The sequence below is a fragment of the Ptychodera flava genome, chromosome 5 (genome assembly GCF_041260155.1).
Source record: "Ptychodera flava strain L36383 chromosome 5, AS_Pfla_20210202, whole genome shotgun sequence".
Classification (NCBI taxonomy): Eukaryota; Metazoa; Hemichordata; class Enteropneusta; family Ptychoderidae; genus Ptychodera; species Ptychodera flava.
In genome coordinates this window covers 42,634,576-42,654,910 of record NC_091932.1, presented here as the reverse complement: position 1 = coordinate 42,654,910, position 20,335 = coordinate 42,634,576, and the positions used below count along the sequence as shown (strand labels likewise).

The following is a 20,335-nucleotide window of genomic DNA, read 5'->3' as shown; positions in this document are numbered from 1 at the left end:
AATGATGGCCAATGAAAACACGAACGTAAAGTTGGCGTCATCCTCATCCTGATCCTCAGCCTCAGGTGACCTTTCTAGCTGACGCTGAAAATGATGCTACTCAGCGTCAGCTTCGTATCCGAAGATTGCCGAAGTTACGCTACCCGATGACGGATAAATGATAAAATTCGCTCATAACTTAAGAAAATAACAACTCCATTCTTTCTCAACTTTCGTTTGAATCGTAAAACTGGTTCGCAGGTAATCTTTTATTGTTAGAATATCTCATTAGGGAACGACTGCATTAACTTGCATGGTACCTGAAACCCGAGTCCTTGCCTGAGCAACTCGGGTGACAAAAAGAAGACTTTTAATCCCCAAGGTGTGAATGTTCCATTGTTATGTTTATCTTATCCAGCTGGTGCTATTGTAGTGCCATTGTAGGAAAGGCAGGTCTGTGAAATTGATCCTCTAGGGAAGTAGGGTATTCCTAAGTTAATGGAGCCTTCCCGTAATGTCATATAGACTAGTTTTTATGGAAATGTTCGTAATTTTCAGTCCATGGATCCGCTGATGTGTTTGTTGGTATCCTCTCAACTCTTGCGTTAAGATTTTCCAAAAATTGGTGCAAAAAAGGTATACATGGTCCGAAATGTGTAAAAATCGCCACCATAAGAGGCGATATGAAAGCCAGGGCTCGAAATTAGCGGTGGTCTTGCGTCAAATGACCACCATTTTTCCACGCTTGACCTCCAAATTCTGTAACTGGTGGTCATTTTGACCACCATGGAAAAAATTTAGTATTTCAGCAGTTGCCGGTTTGTCTGATGGCGAGGGTACCGTTTCATCAATACAACATTGCAATCGGCCTTGAAGAAATTGATACACATAACGTTTCGTTGCTTTTTGTGGCGCAGGGCCTTCATAGGTGCCAATAAAATAAATATCATTTTGCAACATTTATGCAAATATTTCTCGCAACGGAAAAAAACAGTTTCAAAATCCTTCTACTTATCATTACAAAACATTAGACAACACAGCGATCACTTTGGAACTGGCAAGTATAAAAATTTGATTGCAAGATAGACAACATGAACGAATTGTGCCACCTATTTGCATGTTATTTGGGTTCCAATAAAGCACGAGTCATAGATGAGAAGTTGTTGGCAAAATCAGTTTTTTTATCCAACATACCGGTAGGTATTATTTTTTATCGACTATACAGACATGTACATTTTAGGTACAGCCATGTTCAAAGACTCATCATTACATTGACCTCTCTTTTCATGAATACAAAAAGCCTGATAATATGATTCAGTTAAAAAAAAATATTGACTACCAGTTTCCTTAAAATGACCACCAAATTTAAAATGTGGTGGTCAAAATGACTACCAGGATAAAATGTTAATTTCGAGCCCTGAGAAGTCCTAATTATTCAGAGGACATATAAAACAATTAACATATATAACTATGACTTGAGGCCTGAAAAGTCAATGTATTAAACATACAACCTTTGAACTTTAAGGAAATTGAGGGCTAAGAATGTTGCGTTGTAACTACATCGTGAGAAACGGATATTAAGAGGAGAGGTTACTAAATATTATGAAATACAAACCCCACTGTGTTTTGATGAACATTTTCAGTGATATGAAACTTGGAGCACATTTTTAAAGTCGTTTTTACACTTATCATTCCATCAGAAGCATTCGGGAATAATCGGATCTGACGCCAGTGAAGCTGACGCTGTAGCGTCATCCTCATCCTCATTTTTGCGTGACCCCTGAGGCTGAGGATGAGGATGAGTATGACGCCAACTTTACGCTCGTAATGAAAACACATTTTCATTACTTTGATCATGAATTACACAGACATTATGCCTCCTCCGAGCTCCCTACAGAAAGCCCATGGCCTATTTTCATGATTTAGTTTCATGTACGTGCTGAGAAGGTCGTGTTTGTTGTCATGACAACTATCAAAATTTGCATACAACTCTCAGAATGAAATGAGTTGTCAAAAGGTCGCCAAACTTTTGAGTATCACTGTTGTCCATTAAACCTGTTTCCTTTGGGTATTACATGTATTAGGTGTGCAAGTATTCACATCAATTGCAAATTACTTGATAATTCACTTACAGGGTTCTCAAAAATTTTTGAAGTAGCCGGAAAATTTAGAAAAGTAGACGGTTAGCTTCTGTATGCAACCAAATTCCCTGGGCGGGCGGGGGGGGGGGGGGGGGGGGTATTAAGTATTTTTTTTAAATTTGAAGACATTTCTGGGCAATTTTAGGCATTCTTAAACAGTGTGTGAGAAGCTTTTCCTACACACACAGGGGAGGGTTTCAGGGAGGGGGTCCCCCTCCCTGTGTGCAAGGAATTTTTAAAATTTGAAGACATCTTAGATTAATTGCATGCATTGTTGTACTGTATGAAAGAATATTGCAGCATAAGAGTGTTAAGGTGATAAGGATTTTTTTTTAATTTGAAGACATTCCTGAGTAATTTATGCATTCTTATGCAGTGTATAAAAGGCTATTTCAACATACACACATGTGAAGGCTTTCAGGGAGGGGGTGTGCAAGAAATTTTTAAATTTTAAGACATTTTGGAGTAATTTCATGCATTCTTGTACAGCATGAAAAACCATTTCAGCATACAGAATAATTATTATCTCAATCAATTTACAAACTGTTTTCGTGGGATAGTTCAGTTCAGAAAAATTAATTTGATATCACTCAGGCCTGTCATTAGGATAACTGCATTCAGTTGGCAAGGATACTAGCAAAATTTCACCAGATTGCTGTGTAGAATTATATTTAGCTCATGACTTGAACAAACATTTTGAAATATATCTTAGATAGGGGTTTTCACAACCCAGAAAACTATCCGCTAGAATCCTGACCAGTCTGGCTGTACAAAGTTTTTTACTGATTTAAATAAACTTGACTGAAGATACAGTAAAATAAAACAGTTTATTCATGCAATTCAATGAATTATAGGAACACAATTTTCAGTGATTTCAATTCACTGTACTATTAAATTTCACAATAAAACGAATCCGCGAGCTGATTATTGATTTTTTGGTGATGTTGAATATAATTAAAAGAAAGAGAGCTAAATTTCAGTGTTCATGTTTGATAAAATCCGAAACTATACGAACACCAACCTGTACTACACCCACCGTCCGGAGGGACGGTGCACCTGCTACACCGTATGTGTGCAAAGCACCGGCAGTCGATTGTAATACAGTACACACAACGCGATATCGGTCGACCTGAAATTTGACACTGTGATAGACGTAGCGTTTCAAAGGTACGGAAAGGGAGACCAAGTAATTTTTTGTTTATTTAGATTTGATCTAAAACCTCGCAAAACCTACTCTTACACAGAAATCAAAGTTTTCAAGCGTCGACTTTCTCTTCCGCGAAGCACACAACCACGGCCCCTCAACAAAACGCGATGTCGATCGACTTGAGTTGAATATTGACATTGTGATCGACCATGGATGGATTGACATGGCGTTTCAAAAGTATGAAAAATGAGACTCAGTAACTTTTGGTCGCTTTAGATTTGATCAAAAACCTACCAAACCCATCAGACAATACCCTACTCTTACGCAGAAAACCAAAGCTCTCAAGCGTCGACTTTCTCTTCCGCGTTTGAGCGAAACAACGTCGGCTTCATTCGGAAATGGTCGGTATTCGCGGGCATTACGTACTTGTATGTTTGTCCAATGTTCGGCTATACCCGATGTGAACGTCGGAATAATTCGGGCTGTGATCGGGAAAGCAGGGTTGACCTCGAGAGCGATTCCCAGTATAGTACAACACGTTCGCTGATCGCGGTACTACAGTGATAGCAACAAGTTCCTACCTACATCGGCTCTTCTGAAATATTATTTCCGGCTTGCAAGACCACCAAAAAATCAAAATATTGTTATCAAACCAGAATTTTGGGGCTAGAGCGAAACAGTGCTGAAAAGTAGCCGGCCAAAATACGAAAGTAGCCGGTCAATTTGGCCGGCATCCGGCTAAAAATGAACACGCTGCAGTCACTTATGAGCAGAATCTTGAAAAATAGCTTTTTCTTGTCTGGTTATTGAAAAATTAATCCTAAACTAAAATATGCATGGGCTACCAGCCATTGTCACTGGTCTACTTTCTTCAGAAAATGGTTGCGTCGGTTGCGCATCAGCGTTGTATGCTTCGTATTCCCTTCTTCCTTGGAAATTCGAATTACACCAACAAAGTCTATGAACAGTAAGCCTTGCTGTTTTTCAAGAATATCCATCACGCTCTTTCGTCTATTCTGTCTTACATAAGCAGTAACAGTTATCTTAGATACATCAAAATTACAGATACGTTCTACTGCACAATCAACTTACACTATCATCTTGTTGCTCTTCACTGTAATCGCGCTTAGTTAAAAGTTCATAATCGTCAAGCTCTTCAAAGAGTACAAGTCCTCCGGTATCATCAAAATGGGCGTCCTCTGGCTTTATGTCGATTTCTTTCCATTTGCTTTTGGCAATCAGCTGCCCCTTACCCTTTAATCGTCTGCTCCTGACACGTTTCTTTGAGAAACCACGTTTCTTCATGGCCGTCGCCATATTGTCATATTTTCCGATTCGACAAGGCATCTTCTGAGGTCAGAGGTGATACCCACAGTTCTCTGCGTTCGAGGGGAAGGTGAACATCCGGGTATCTTGGCCTCGCCGGTTGGCAAGAAGCAGGACAAAAACATCACAGATCTGCTCGGAATCATCTCGATTTTTAAGGTAATACAAGGAATTTTATTGAATAATTCAACGCTACACCTAATCAATTATGTCACTGAAATCCTTTCCCTTTAATTAAAGCTTAATTAAAGGTAATGATTTCAAAATACTGCGGTAAAACTTGTAAAAAGCGACCTTGTTTGACGGAATGAAGACGCTATGTCATCATAAACATGCAATTTGATTCACGCCGTTATTTCAATTTCAGACTCGTGCAGGGAATGAAAACGGGCTTTTAAATTACCATGGGTGTATCTCAATGTAGGATCGTTGCATGGTGCCAGTGTTTTTGAACTATCGGGAAATTTTCCAGATCCTTCATGCAATCGGTGTATTTGAGAATACATGTACATGTTGTTGTAAAGTCAAGTTCAGTTACACGGGTGTCTCAGTCATCTTATATCGAAACAGAAAATACTTGTGTACTAGTTATACATGTACACTCCACTACTCGTGTCAGACGGTCAGCATCATGACCGTCTTGCTCGATCGTGTTTTCGAAGGAATTTCCAATAAGTATTAGTATCGATGATCACTTCCCCATGCATGCTGTCCAGCTGTTGGTGAAGTACCACGCTGAAAAATTACGTTACTCATGGAACATGATCCACTGCAAGTCCTTGGGTGATTCTGACTCAACCTCCCGATAACTTCCTGGTTTTGCCGTTCCAATGAAGCCAGTCTTATATGTTCATAAAACACCATGCTCTAATGGAAGTTGCCACACCTTAGACAATTTTTAAAAAACGTATTACATGTATACTGCAATAATTAACACTAATATTAACTAAATTGCATTTAGCTGTTTTTGGATTATACAAGTTTTGAGATCTACCATAGCCTACCAGATGATCAAACAGGGTTGAGATAATCCTTTATCATTTGTGGATAATCAGGGCCAAAATTCAGTAGCCCTGTGTTGTGACCCAGACTTCTTTGAGTGATCCATTGTTGATTATTGCACAAGTTTTCAGCGTTCTTTATCAGGAATGATAGCTGCAAGTTCTCAACAAAGTAATTGCTGACCTACACAGCAGACCATCAAATTTACTCACTCCTATAAAAGAGCATAATTTAAAAGTCACAACTGCAGTTGCCATGTACTTCCACAACTGTTTTGCCTGTTGTTTGTCACTGAAAATGTAAGGTTATTTAAGGTCATTGAAAATCCAAGGTGATGCGTCACAGTGTCATACCAGCATTACACATGCTTTTTTACGAGGTGATAAGGAGGTCAAGGGGAGATGCCCAAGTCTGAGTATCTACATGTATTCTACAATACTGCATCTTATGTCCTGTTTTAATAACTTGTCTCAGTCAATATAACCTTTGCTGCTGTAATCCTGCTTTTATTATGCCTCAGTCATTTTCTATGAGTTCTTATTATTGTAAAACAAATGAATGTGCCTACAGAAATGTTCATCAACCTTGGAAAGAGCAGCTTACATTCCAACCAATGAAAGGTTGATAATCTGCCTTTCAAAAATGCATTATTGTGTACCTTAAAGTTCAAACAGAATTTATTTCGTACTATAGGCAGTGTATCACAAAATTAATATATGAATACATTTTATGAGCTGCATCCCAAAATTTCTGCAGAAATCTGTTCACAAACAGCTTTGGTTGGTGTCCTGTGTTAGCTTTCGCGTTAGATTCGGTTCACAGAAATCTAAATTCTTGTTGTCTACATGTTGTCAACTCAATAACATGTCAGTTGGTCCATTTTCTCTCCAGGTTGGGTAAGGGGGTTATAATGTTTGCCCAATTTTCAACTAACTTGCCAATCAGTACATGTATCTTCATGTTCTAACTTCTATCGGATTTCGTGTGACATCTCTTCAACACCATTCACCTTTCAGTCTTTTGATTTCAATGTTTATTTTTCACAATACAAATTTAAACTTCCTGTTCGTAGTTGTCTTAAATTAATATACATTTTGTTGCATTTGTGGAGATGTAACTGGTGCAGAATTGACTCCAACAAAATTAATTTTATACTTAAAACCTAATTCATCAGAATACTCAACAGTACGAATATAATTTTGAGAGTATTAGTTGAGAGGATGGAGGGAAATCAAACTCTTCACTCAGACTCTACTTCAACCTTTCTGATAGTAATAGTATTATTGACAGGTTTATCATTTGCATGAGTCTACTGTTGTATATTGTATACATGTATCTGTTTCTGAAGTCCAATATATCAGTATGTGTACATGTATGTCACGTTTAAAAATCAAATAATTTTCTTTGATGCCTTTCATTATGATGTTGCAAAATTTAACCATTGACGTCAGTGTTAACCCTTTTCCTGCCAAGTCGGTGAAAATCCGCTTGAAATTCGGTGTAGCTAGAATCTGAGCAGCCACGGCCGTTATCCTGCCAAGGCGGTGGAAATCGGGCTACTTTTTGGTACCCCCTTTCCTGCCTAGTCGACGGAACTACGTGTAGCAAACCCTTGCTCGCGCTAGGGGTCGTTCGAGGACAGGTTTTGGGCGAGGAACGGCGTTTGCTCTCGAAATGGGTTCACAGAGAGTCCAACGACAGGGAAAGGTGCGGAAGCTACCCAGCCAGTCCCCCACCCCGGTGGGGGACTGGTTTTTTTGGGGGGACGAGTAGCGTACTTGGCAGGTTAGCACGTTGACGTATTCTAGCGGAGTTTGGGCTAACTTGGCTCTGAGGCACTACATAGATTGCGGCCGAAATTGACCGTCTCGGCAACGCTAATCTGTAAGGCAACCGCCTAAGACCGCCTCAGCTGGCGGTGCAATTTTTTGCCAATGGTGCGAGACGAAAATCACGGACTTGGTCCTGATTGACGGGAAGTGCGGACGGATTTGACGGACTCGGCTTGATTAGTCCCTGACATGGAACTGATCCGAACGGACTTGAGCGACATTTGTGAAGGGTAACCACCGCTTTTAACCGACTTGTTACCTTCTCGAAAAGACTACCCACTCAGATGTCGGACGTTGTCGGCTGCACTTGGCTCTAGACGTTCAAGCGTGCAACGAAACACACCGCCTCAGCCTTGCCATTCACGAACATGGCCTCAAAATTTGATACCATTGTTCACCGACTTGGCGGCTGCGGTTAGGTGCGTGAACCGTTGTTCACCGACTTGTCACGCCTATGTTGTCCCTGTGAAGTTCGGCTAACGGCCGAGTCTAACGGGAGTTGGCAGACCTGTGTTTGGTTTATACCGTAGTATGACCGACTCAGGTAGAGGTACCTGTCGGTATATTCCTAGTTTTACGCACTCGGGCGTCAATGAGGGTCGTCATCACCGCTGACGACGTAGACGTGCTGGCCACGTTATTTGAAGGAGCCATGTTTGCCCAACGGACGAGGCCGAGACAGCCGTTGACAATTTTGGCATCCTTCATCTTTGACCGCCTTAGTTGGGTAAGCCGCTCGGCAGGCGACGGTTATGACCTAAACAAGCCGCTGAAGCACTGTTCGTTGCCGTACAAGAACGAGACGGCCAGTCCATTACTGCTTAATGGGCGATCTGTCGGGTTGGCTTGTCACCGACTTGGATGACAATACGCCCTGCGCAGGCGTACTTAGAAGGGACATGAGGTTAAAGATACGGGTTTCCCACCCGTACTAAACATGGGCTTGGGCCAACGTCCTTGGGTGGCAGGTGCGCATGCCACGTACCCAGCTGGACGGAATGTCAAGTTGAGATGCTAATGACATTGACTATGTTATGCTAAGTGCTCGAGGGATTTGCATCGCAAATGAGTATTATTAGCATATCAAATGGTGCGGACAGGCAATTTACATGACGGGTAGGAATGTCAGCGCCGGTTGGTGGACTGATTGCCGTAGGTCCATTATAATAACAGGTGGATGCATATATTAACACCCCTGCGTCCAATCATGTCCAGGGCTTTGTTTCCCTGTGGCTTTAAAGGGAGGGACCTGCTAGTCTGTCGACACTGTTCCAGACATGAGCTTGACGGACCGCAAAAGTTTTCTGAAGGCGAGCAGACGACTGAAGCTCAAAGATGCAGAGTCTCCGGGCGGTAGTGGTAGCGATCGTTGTGATGTCCCTAGTAAACGTTCTAAGAAGTCGGGCAAGAAACGCTCCCGTAAGGCGAAGCTATCTCCGGCTGAAAAACCCAGTGGTAAGCGTAAACGTAAGAGCGATCGTTCTGCCGATGAGGATGATGACGGTCACCGGTCGCCAGTGGTTCTCACCCGGCTGCTCCGGGAGAGACTACTTCACCTGCAGAGACTACATCTGCTCTTGTGGGAGATACTTCACCTGCACAGACTACGTCTGCTGCTGCTAGTGAGACAGTGAGTAACGAGACGGCTGATGCCATTGGTTCTCCCCTGGCTGCTCCGGGAGAGACACCACCTGTTGCTACTATGAGCCCTCATCCTGCGTCAGGAGAGGTTCCTGTGCCCAGTGCGAAAGAGCTTGAGTCCTCGTCATCAGCAGAGGCTGCCCAGCCCGCTCCTGCCATAGTTTCGTGTGCTGCGATGTCCCCGCCGAAAAAGATAGTGCGGAGGGTTCGTTATCAGGATAGCCCACCTGATTTTGAGCCAGATATGATCCTTGATGCCGCTACGGGCGAGTTCAGGCCCAGACGCCCAGACGACGGTGATATCACCCAGGTTCTGCCACGCCGGACGGCGCTGGCGGGCCCGTCCGGCACTCAGAATTTCCGACCAGCATTGACAAGTGACCGACCGGCACTTGCAGTTCAATGCTTTGAACAATCAACATGAATGTCTACGAGTGACACTTTTGAGGTCAAGCAGTTCATAAAATTGCATGAAGAGTTGATGAAAACAATGGTACTATAGAATGCCTTTCAAAAAAATGCTATTTAAACAATACCACTGGTTGATTACCGTACGCTGATTTTGCATATGAAAAGCTGTTGAACGTACGTTCACAAGATCATCGCCCTAATGAACTAGACACGGTTTTCCTGTCACACAGTATCTCTGTACGATAGAAAGAAGGAGAAAAACTGAAGTTTTTTTGCTTTGTATCAAGGTTTATAACACCACAAAAATGAAGTACGGAAGCGAAAATGAGCACAAAAAACAGGACTTCTAACTAAAACGTACTCTTCAATGTTCAGTTCAAACTCAATGAGTGGCATTGTGGAAAGACTGCATGCAATGAAAGTCACGAGCAAGTTTGGTGTCAACGAATCCAGTCTTTGAATTATCAATGAACACTCACTTATTTTTCAGGTCAATAAGCCAAAAATTACTTGTCCGTGGCAACAAGCCTCTCTGTTTGTGAATTTTCCCATTCTACAATGACTATCAAGAAGCAATTGAAGTGAATTTGACATCGAGAAATTCCACTTTCAAAACTATGGCCGATTAGCCAACCCTAAGTTCTTGGTTTAAACTCTATAGAGTCTGCGCATGAGCAGTAACAAGACCACCTAGGTCATTTGAAAAAACACTGGATACTGGTACAGTGCAATGGTAATCCAAACTTCATAGTGGTGAGGGATGATATAAGCACAGGAAAATGATGACAAAAAAGTGGTACATTATTTTTCAGAAGCTTCAAAAGATTCCTTTACAACTACTAAAGATTGTTTTCTTTCTGTTTTGTTCAGTTAAAACTGAAAAAATACTTTGAAGGTACAGTGGAATTGGCTATTATTTGTATATCAAGCCCTAAGAATGTATAAATACAAGCATATAAATGTTACAGTTTTTCATGAATATTAATGCTCATGAATATTAATGAGCCGTCCAGCACTCTTGGAACTCTGGGCAGAACCCTGATCACCGCTGAGTCCGACTCGGAGGTTGACGAGGATGCGGCAGAGGACGATGACTTTTATGACAGGCAGTATGTAGTTGAGGCAAGCTCTGACGACGATGATGACGTTGCTGCTGTGTTGGCGGAGGACGACACCCTCCTGTCTGGCGTATGTCGGAGACTACCGATGCTAATATATTTGAGGAGACCGATTTTGACCACCTTGAGAGGACCGACTTTCACCTTGCCCAGCCACTCCTGTGAGCTCGATTACTTTTTAAGTTTATTCCAGCTACACTGATCAGATTGGCCAAGGACGAGACTAATAAATACGCCAAATTCCACCAGCGATATATCGCTAGGAAAATAGATAAATACTGGCGTAACGCTGACTACCGAGAGGTGCAGGCGTTCATTGGCGTCTTAGTCTGTATGGGTGTCGACCGTAAATCATCAGTGGAGGATTATTGGTCTAGCAATCCCTTTCTGAGAAACCAGGGTATTTCTACTGTGATTACCCGCAGTCGCTTTCAGCAGCTTATGCGATACTTTCATCTGGCAGACCCAGAGAACGATCCACGTCGTGATCCTGATGAGGCACGCCGCCGACGTCGGTGTCAGGAGGATCCCCTGTATAAAATCAATCCATGGATGGAGCCCATAGTTGACCGGTGCGTAAATAATTATAAGATGGGTAGAGAGATCTCCATCGACGAGGGCATGGTGCGATTTAAGGGCCGTTCTAAATTTAAGCAGAGATTACCGCATAAGCCTGATCGAGACGGTTTCAAGATATGGCAGCTGTGCGACTCCACCACTGCATACATCGCTAACTTTGCACCGTACCTAGGTGTGAAATTTCGGGATCGGACTGATGGGAGACGGCAGGAGCGAGGTGTGGTGAAAAGAATTACGATGGAGCTGGTCCAGCCATTCTGTGGATATAATCACAGCCTATTCTGTGATAGCCTGTTTAGCACAGTCGTTACTGCTAGAGAGCTGATGGAGACCGGGATCTACATGGTCGGGAGTTTTAACCGCCGTAATCGTCGCACCATGCCCCTCAATTAATTCCGCCGGGTAAGAGGAAGCGCCTTCCTCTGTCTGTTGGGGATATGAAAGCCACGACCAGAACGGACTCTCGTCTTAACATCACTGCTTATCAGGATAGTAACGCTCAGGTGCTGATCTTGAATACGGTCTATCCACCCTTGGAGTGCGTGCCAGTGGGGGAGGGAGACGAGCGGCGACAAGTGCCTCTGTCGCTGTATAATTATCGCCGGTACATGGGAGGCGTCGACCGAGCCAACCAGAAGCGCAAGTACTTTCACACTGGGCGCAAGAACCACAGATGGTGGACCTATCTGGCATGTTACCTGATTGATGTTGCCCTGGTAAATGCATATATATGCTTCAAGCATGTACACCCTGATAGTAAGCTGACCCATAAGATGTTTCATCTGCGTGTCGGGAAACAACTCATTGGCGGTTATTGTGGGCGATCGCAGCCCAGTGTGAGAGAGGTCGAGGCCACCGTTTCTCTTGCCTCGTACATCAATCCACAAAATCAGCCGATGCACGTTGTCAGCCGTTTGGAGGGGCGGCAGAAATGCTGTAAAGTATGCAGCAGAGAGGGTAAGACCACTGCGAGCGGACGACTGTCTGAGACGTCCAAAGGATGTAGTCTGTGCGGGGTTCATCTTCACGAGGGCGAGTGTTTTGCGGCTTTTCATCATCGCATGATGCTACGAGGTAAGAGGAGCATTGGCGTGCAGACCTCTACTCACACAGCCCCGACGACACCCATCAGCAAGAGAACCCAACGTAAATAACGGACAGGGGACAGCTTCGCCTAACAGTGGCTTGACTGTATTCTTAACACGGACCATGATCACATTTTGAGCACGGTTGTGCCGTTTGTTTGTGCTTACGATCCCGCTGATTGTAAATTGAAACACGGATTATTTTGTACAATCCCCCGATTGTAATCTTTGTAACACGGACCATGCACTCGGACGTCGAGACAGACTCTGAGATTTATTATTCGGCATAATGTAAATTATTCCCGAATAAAATACTATCTATGGATCGCATATTTTCGTTTGTTTTGTTTAGACGGATTATTTTGTACAATTCCCCCTATTATAATTTTGAAACACGGATCTGCCACCCCGATTGTAATTTTTGAAACACGGACCATGCACTCGGACGTCGAGACAGACTCCGAGATTTATTGTTCGGCATAATGTAAATTATTCCCGAAAAAATACTATCTATGATCGCATATTTTCGTTTGTTTTGTTTTTACCCCCACTTTCGTTTTTGGCAGATCCGTAAGGATGCTATAGTAATGGATGAACGTGCGTTGTATCACGTGGGAGGGGCACAGCCCAACGGAGGCTGTGCTGGTGCGACGTAGACGTTGTACCAACCATCTGTCGTTGGGGTTAGTGCATAGAGCAGTTGCACTGTCCAGAGCTAAGGTGGTACAAAACTGCACCTTAGTAACAACTGCACAACTAACCTGTTAGGAAACGGTAACACTAACGAGCTAAGTGTTCACTGAACTGGCCAAACTATGTACACGCCTTCCTTCAATGGCGGAACTATGTCGTTGACACTACGTCAAAGCAGACTGCACTGTGCGACTCTCCAAGTCGTTCAAAGTACGTGGCCAAGTGACACAACCCAGGGGAAACAGGACAGGTTTGAGGGTGCTGCCGCACCCATAGCACTAACCCCTGGGTCTTCTACTAACCCACGAGAGAGGTGACGTTTCCCCGGTGTGGCCGTGCGTGCCGGCGAACGAGCTTTACTTCCGCGAAAGTAAGCTAGAAAAGGGCATAAAAGTGCACGTCCCCCGGGGCAAACAACGCCCGTGACCTCGTCATTTTCTGGACACAACCTCATCAGCGGTTGCCCCTCTATACGGGCATGCAAAAATTTTTGAAGTCTAACACGTATATGGTCGGTAATCGTACCCCGAAAATGCGGTATTTTCCGCCAAATGCCTGGCAGGAAAGCGTGCAGGAGAGCCTATCTTCTGTAGACACGGAAAAGGGGGCCGGTTTTGACCGACTTGGCAGGATAACGGACAGGGGCGCTCGGCAGGAAAAGGGTTAAAGTTGTCTATTTAGCTCAAACATGTACAAAAATGTACAATGTAGGAGTGGCTTTTATCATTAATGTTAAAATTCAATCTTTAGCCTGGGTAGTTTTCAGTGATAAAAAGAGGTTAATTTGGGGTCAGTTTTGCTGCAGTGAAAATCAGTCAGTTATCACTGATATATCTCAGTCACTCAAAACACATATAGTACACATACATGCACATGTATGCATGAGTGTTAAGTGCCAGTCCATGTTAGTAAGCGTTTACCAAGAATTTTTTTTAAGCATGGCATGTGGCAAAACTAGTGTGTAACCTACATTCTTCACCTGACACGTCTTCTGTAGAATACCACATGTTTCCACAAAATTAATCCTTTGGTGAAAGGTCTTTGTCCCACTCATGACCAAAAACTTGGAACAGTCTGCCTGTCAACCTACACCATATGGATTCACATATTTCATTCCCCTATGTTCTCAAGAGAAGATACATTTTTTTAGGGAATAGTGTCATTTTGTCCTACGCTTAAAGCTCCCTTTTTGAGATTAGGTGCATTATAAATATTCTTTATCATTATTATTAATTGTGTAACTTTGCATGAGCTTACAAGAGCAAATACTGCAATGATCAAAAATTCTATGTTAGTTATTGCAGTGCGTTGCACGTTGCATGTTCGTCATACATATCGTTCAAGTAGGCTGTTACCAACAGAAATTTGGACAGTTTTAGTCTCTGCACACCATTGTTTATTGCTGCAACTTGTGGTTTGATTGCCTGATATTTTTTTCTACATGTATTTAGAATTCTGACTGTAAGATCAGTAGTAACAACCAAACACAAATCTGCCTTTCCTCCAAGCATCATTTCTGACAGTTTCATAGAAAAATTTGACAAATTTTTATATTTGTATATATATGATTGACGTAATGCCATTCACAGTCTACCCTCTTTACTTCTCTTACTAGTTTGTGATTAGAATACTGTATTGACATAGACATTCAACATTAAGAAATTCAGTGCTGCTTTAGTTCAGTTCAATCTCACCTTTATCCCAAAGTGAACAATTGCAAACCTGAAGTCAGAAACCCAAACACAGTAAAGACAAACAAAATAAAAATGGAAGCATCCCATTAAAATATATAATGGATGACGTATCTTATGATTGATAGCAAGGTTGAGCATAATACGGAATACTGATTTACTTCATATATGTATTTTTCACTGGTATTACAATTTTTGATTTAATGTTAAATACGGATGTACAGTACATGTTTGTAGTGTAATATGAAGTTGCCGGTATGTTGGTGATGGGATTTCGCGTCGTTAGCAGTCAATAATAATTATTATGGCCCTGATGCGGTTTTACAGACCAAAGTTATATGGCGTAAGCAGGGATCATCAGTAGCGTGCTTATTAGTCCCCACGGACACCGTCCGGGGGGACTTATAGGTTTGGTCATGTCCGTGCGTGTGTGCGTCCGTGCGTGCGTGCGTGCGTGCGTGCGTCCGTTCACGCAGATATCTCAGAGATGCCTGGAGCGATTTCATTCAAACTTGGTACAAGGATTACTTCATATGTCATACAGATGCACGTCGATTGGTTTTGTGATACGATCCAATATGGCTGCCAGGCGGCCATTTTATTACGATTTTTTCATGTACAGAGCCATAACTCAGGCATGTTTCAACTGATTTTATTCAAAGTTGGTACAAGGACATTGACCAATGTCATAGATATGCACGTCAATTTTTTTGTGATACGATCCAATATGGCCGCCGTGCGGCCATTTTGTTACGATTTTTTCATGTACAGAGTCATTTCTCAGGCATGCTTCAACAGATTTTATTCAAAGTTGGTACAAGGACATTGACCAATGTCATAGATATGCACGTCAATTTTTTTTGTGATACGATCCAATATGGCTGCCGTGCGGCCATTTTGTTACGATTTTTTCATGTACAGAGCCATTACTCAGGCATGTTTCAACAGATTTTATTCAAAGTTTGTACAAGGACATTGACCAATGTCATAGCTATACACATCAATTTTTTGTGTGATACGATCCAATATGGCCGCTGTGCGGCCATTTTGTTACGATTTTTTCATGTACAGAGCCATTACTCAGGCATGTTTCAACAGATTTTATTCAAAGTTTGTACAAGGACATTGACCAATGTCATAGCTATACACATCAATTTTTTTTGTGATACGATCCAATATGGCCGCTGTGCGGCCATTTTGTTACCATTTTTTCATGTACAGAGCCATAACTCAGGCATAACTCAACTGATTTTATTCAAACTTGGTAAAAGAACATTGACCTGTGTCATGCACATGCACATTGATTTGTTTTGTGATACGATCCAATATGGCCGCCGTGTGGCCATTTTATTACATTTTTTCATGTCCAGAACCATAACTCAGACATGTATCAAGCGAATTTATTCAAAGTTGGTACATGGAGATTGACCAATGTCATACACATGTACATTAATTTGTTTTGTGATACGATCCAATATGGCTGCTGTGCGGCCATTTTGTTATGATTTTTTCATGTACAAGCCATATCTCAGGCATATCTCAACCAATTTTAATCAAATTTGCTACAAGGACATTGACCTATGTCATACATATGCACATTTATTTGTTTTGTGATACGATCCAATACGGCCACCGTGTGGCCATTTTATTACGATTTTTTTCATGTCCTGAACTACAACTCAGACATGTATCAAGCGAATTTATTCAAAAGTATTTTTATCACAGACCTAATGAAGAGGACTTTATCCTCTCTGAGGACCTGTAATCAAAGTACCCATTAACAAGTGGGGACTGTGTCATCAACGATGACTTGTTTTCACTAGATTTTAACAGAAACATCACCCATTGTATCCAGCTGCAATGTCTCCACTACGATCAGAATTTGGGTAATTTTTGGAATCTTGCGATGGTTTGCTTATGAACATAACACTTTGGGAGAGCATTGTATACAACTAGAATGAAAGCAGTTTAAAAGTACATATGTATGCAAATGCCCATAAGACAATGGTTACATATATGCCCGAATGTTACCGCATAATTGTTAGGGCGCTTCTTCACATAGTGTTACATGAGAAAGTTGTATAAGGTATGATAATTATTGTGAATTTATAGAGAATTCTTTGTTTTTTTCTTTTCAGAGCAGAGCAGACTGTAACAAACCATGGCTGATCAAAAAGACAAGGAAGGTGAAGACGATAAGCAGTATGGAGGGTGTGAAGGTCCCGACGCCATGTATGTCAAACTAGTGTCATCTGATGGACATGAATTCATTGTGAAACGAGACCATGCGCTGACATCCGGAACTATCAAAGCTATGTTGAGTGGACCAGGTAAGCTGATATATTAAACTTGGGTGTCAAAGAAATAAGAAAAACTAGTTCTTTGTAATTGGAGTCGATCCTTTCATTTTCGTAACCATTTTGTTTGTCTCATTACAATTGATGCCAGTGTACAATGTAGTGATGTCATCTTCTGCACATAGCTTATGTCAGTGAAATTTGATGACATTAATGTCAATGTGAGCTGGTGCCCAGAAACCCCATGATTTCCTTCACAGTATTTTAGATCATCTCCATTGTTTTATATTAAATTCTCAGTGGTACTGTTAGAATGTCAAAAGCCAAAGTACAAAAGTTATGTAGGTAAAAAATAAAATTTGAAGTATAAAAAAGCAGAATTAATTAAGTATAAAGAGCTTGTAGAAAAGTTGGTACACATTCACTTAGGCACAATTTTAGTCACTAGAGTCAGTGTAGACACATTTGGATGGGCAAATCGTCTTGTCAGACAGCATGTGTAGGATCACTACAACATACGGCTTTGCTGGACATGCAAAGAGTTACTCATTTCAGTATTGTGAAAACAATTAGAATCTATCTGTTAGTTGTAGCAGTGACCTCTTGGAAGAACAAGGATCAAACCATACACTGTCATTGGAGCTACCATTTGACCTTTCACCTTTATTCATTCAACCTGTCTTTGTTGTTTCAGGCCAATTTGCTGAAAATGAAACAAATGAAGTCAACTTCAGAGAAATACCGTAAGTATAAATTATAATCTCAATCATGGTATGAATGGGTCACATCAGCTGAAGATATTATTAGCTGATAATACTGTAGGCCCATCAAAATATAGGCCAATTGGCACTTATTTTGGATTTTAGTTTTGCTTGATGTTTTCCAGAGACATCTCAATGTGCCTCGCTCTTACATTAAAAATTACCAATGAGTATATTAGGATCCACATATGCGCAATTTAATCATTCTTCACTCTTTAATTACTGATATTTATTTCGCTCTTTTTGTTCACAGTTCCCATGTCCTGTGTAAAGTATGCATGTATTTCACCTACAAGGTTCGCTACACCAACAGTTCGACAGAGATTCCTGAATTTCCAATCGCCCCGGAAATTGCACTGGAATTGCTAATGGCTGCTAATTTCTTAGATTGTTAGAAAGAGAGAGATCAACTCTTCAAGATATGTAATATTCACTTTGTGATCGTGAAGTGCTAGACAGCTCCTCCTTGTCATCTGAGGAGAGCCTGGACTGTCCACACCAGGGAGTTTTGAAGGCAGCCATGTTTTTTCATATTCTAAAAAGACAAATATTTTGTTTTGTTTTCTGGTAACCTGTAGACCTCATATATCTCATGGTATGGACTCACCAGGCATAATTTATGGGTAATGGGGTCAAGTCAGTAACAGTTTTATGTAAATCAAGAGGAATACACTGGTGTGATTGGTCAACAGACTTGACATACATCAACAATCATTATTATATTGTTCACAGCATGACATTGTAATATTTAAATATACTGAATACCATCAAACTGAGGTGATTAATTACAGCACAGAAGTTTTATAATTATTTTGAAAGTAGTACTTATGAAGTGTATTTATATAAATATAGAAGCTAAGAAGCTATTCATTTGCTTTGAAATGTTTACTGGCGTTTTCTAGAACTTGTAAGAACATCAATAAATTTGTTGGAACAGTGTGGAATACATGCTTTCGTTCCATTTACATGTAGTTTGACACAGTGTCTTCAAAACTCCCTGTAGCAACCTAGTAGTTAAAGTTATGATTTGTTTGTAGTTTCTGTTGACAGTTTAGCCAGTTCGTGATTGTCATAAATTTACGTGTTACTCAAAATTTGGTCGTACTCTTTGAGGGAAAAAGGTTGTCTCACTCTTGGCTAGCGTTTGTAAAATGTGCATAAGGTTGTAGCTGCTTTAATTTATCCCTCATATATGTGGTTGACAGCCAGGCACACTTTACAACATATTAGAACAACACTTTGGTATGATATCATTGATGCTGACCATAATATGTTGTCATGACAACAGAAAAGCAATCTTTTACCTTTCGCTCCCTCCTGTGCATACAGGAAATCTGACCTTAACACTGGGAACTTGATGGAAAGGAATTGCAAAGATTTGAGTACACAGAAATTTATGGCAATACGGAGCTGGCCTGATAGTTTCCTATGCATCTAAGAGCAAGTAAATACTAGGTGCTGAAAGCTTTGGAATCGGCAGGTAACAAATAGTTCTTGGCAAAAGATTTGCCCATGTTGTTAATGAAGAGAAACTTACACAGAAGCACTTACAAGGAGCATAGTAGACTGTGTTTAGTGGTGATATTCTTCTTAAAACTATTGTTGTATCTTTCGGGAAAAGTATGCAGCGACATTGAATGTAAGGTACAGTGTAATAATTATTATTTAAACATTGATGAACCAACATAAATGTGAGCCCTCGGTTGGGAGAATTAAAAACCTTCAAATTTATTCTGGGAAGGGTTTCTCAGCTTACAACTATGCCCAGTTATATTAAATTTATATTGAGTAATAAAAAGACATAAATACCCTACTTGTTATCCCTTATTTGCTTATACTTTGTCATTCAATTAAATTAAACCCTGTGTTGGACTTTCAAGGCATTTTGTTTAGTCCTGTCAGTAACACCAATATGTGGCTGGATGGGCTATCTTAGTATTAAAGAAAAATTTTAATATTCTAAAGATATTAGTGTACAAAAAAGGGAGAAAAGTATTTGTGGCCTGCCAGTAAGGTTTTGGGTTTTAATAATCTCCCAAAACACCAGAAACAAAAGATTTAATTCTTATGTGTAATGGCAGACATCGACCTGTGGTGGTCCTGGTTGTAGGTCAGTTTTTCCAACGCCAGAAAGAATACAATGGAAGAAAGAGAATATCTTGAGACTGACAATGTCTTCACACCGTGTAACCTTCTCATCATATCTTGACAGTGGCATTTTTGTAAATCCAGGTTGAATACTCATGTTAAACAACATTTTGACAGGATTATTAATTCCTGTCCATCACTTCTTGTTTCATTTCTTGTTTCATTAGCCATCAGGACAGTTTGAGAGATGACAAGCGTACATCTGTTGTTTTATACACAGACAAACCCTCAGATTTACTACCCCTTTATTTTCCAGCTATCGTAGCAAATGTATCTCTAATTTTAAAATATTTGTTTCTGACTTGTCATCTTCAAAGATGTTTGGGAAATTAAAATTATCCATTTTGTTTTCATTGACATGTAAATTTGATTTTTTTTTTTTCCATAATTTTGTTTTTGAGTTTGTGATTCCTTGCAAGTATGCAGGTTGCTGTTTTTGTTCACAGCAGATGAAAAATAAATGAAATTATTTGGGAATTATCAA

General features: G+C 41.0%; 3 protein-coding genes across 3 annotated transcripts in view; 1 reads left to right on the top strand and 2 right to left on the bottom strand.

The window, feature by feature from the left end:
• Positions 1–4,584, bottom strand: part of LOC139133749 (histone H3.v1-like) — a 6,774-nt gene extending 2,190 nt beyond the window's left edge. The window contains exon 1 of the mRNA XM_070700516.1: positions 4,360–4,584. Within this exon, the coding sequence (XP_070556617.1) occupies positions 4,360–4,584 (225 nt within the window). The remainder of the gene's footprint in view (positions 1–4,359) is intronic.
• Positions 1–4,617, bottom strand: part of LOC139134014 (ATP-dependent RNA helicase DDX24-like) — a 23,622-nt gene extending 19,005 nt beyond the window's left edge. The window contains exon 1 of the mRNA XM_070700849.1: positions 4,360–4,617. The gene's annotated coding sequence lies outside the window, so the exon portion shown is untranslated. The remainder of the gene's footprint in view (positions 1–4,359) is intronic.
• LOC139134017 (elongin-C) lies at positions 4,618–20,335 on the top strand. The gene is made up of 4 exons (XM_070700853.1): positions 4,618–4,752; positions 16,784–16,975; positions 17,637–17,685; positions 17,957–20,335. The coding sequence occupies exons 2-4, from the start codon at positions 16,807–16,809 to the stop codon at positions 18,096–18,098; spliced, it is 360 nt and encodes a 119-aa protein (XP_070556954.1). The 5' UTR covers positions 4,618–4,752; positions 16,784–16,806; the 3' UTR covers positions 18,099–20,335.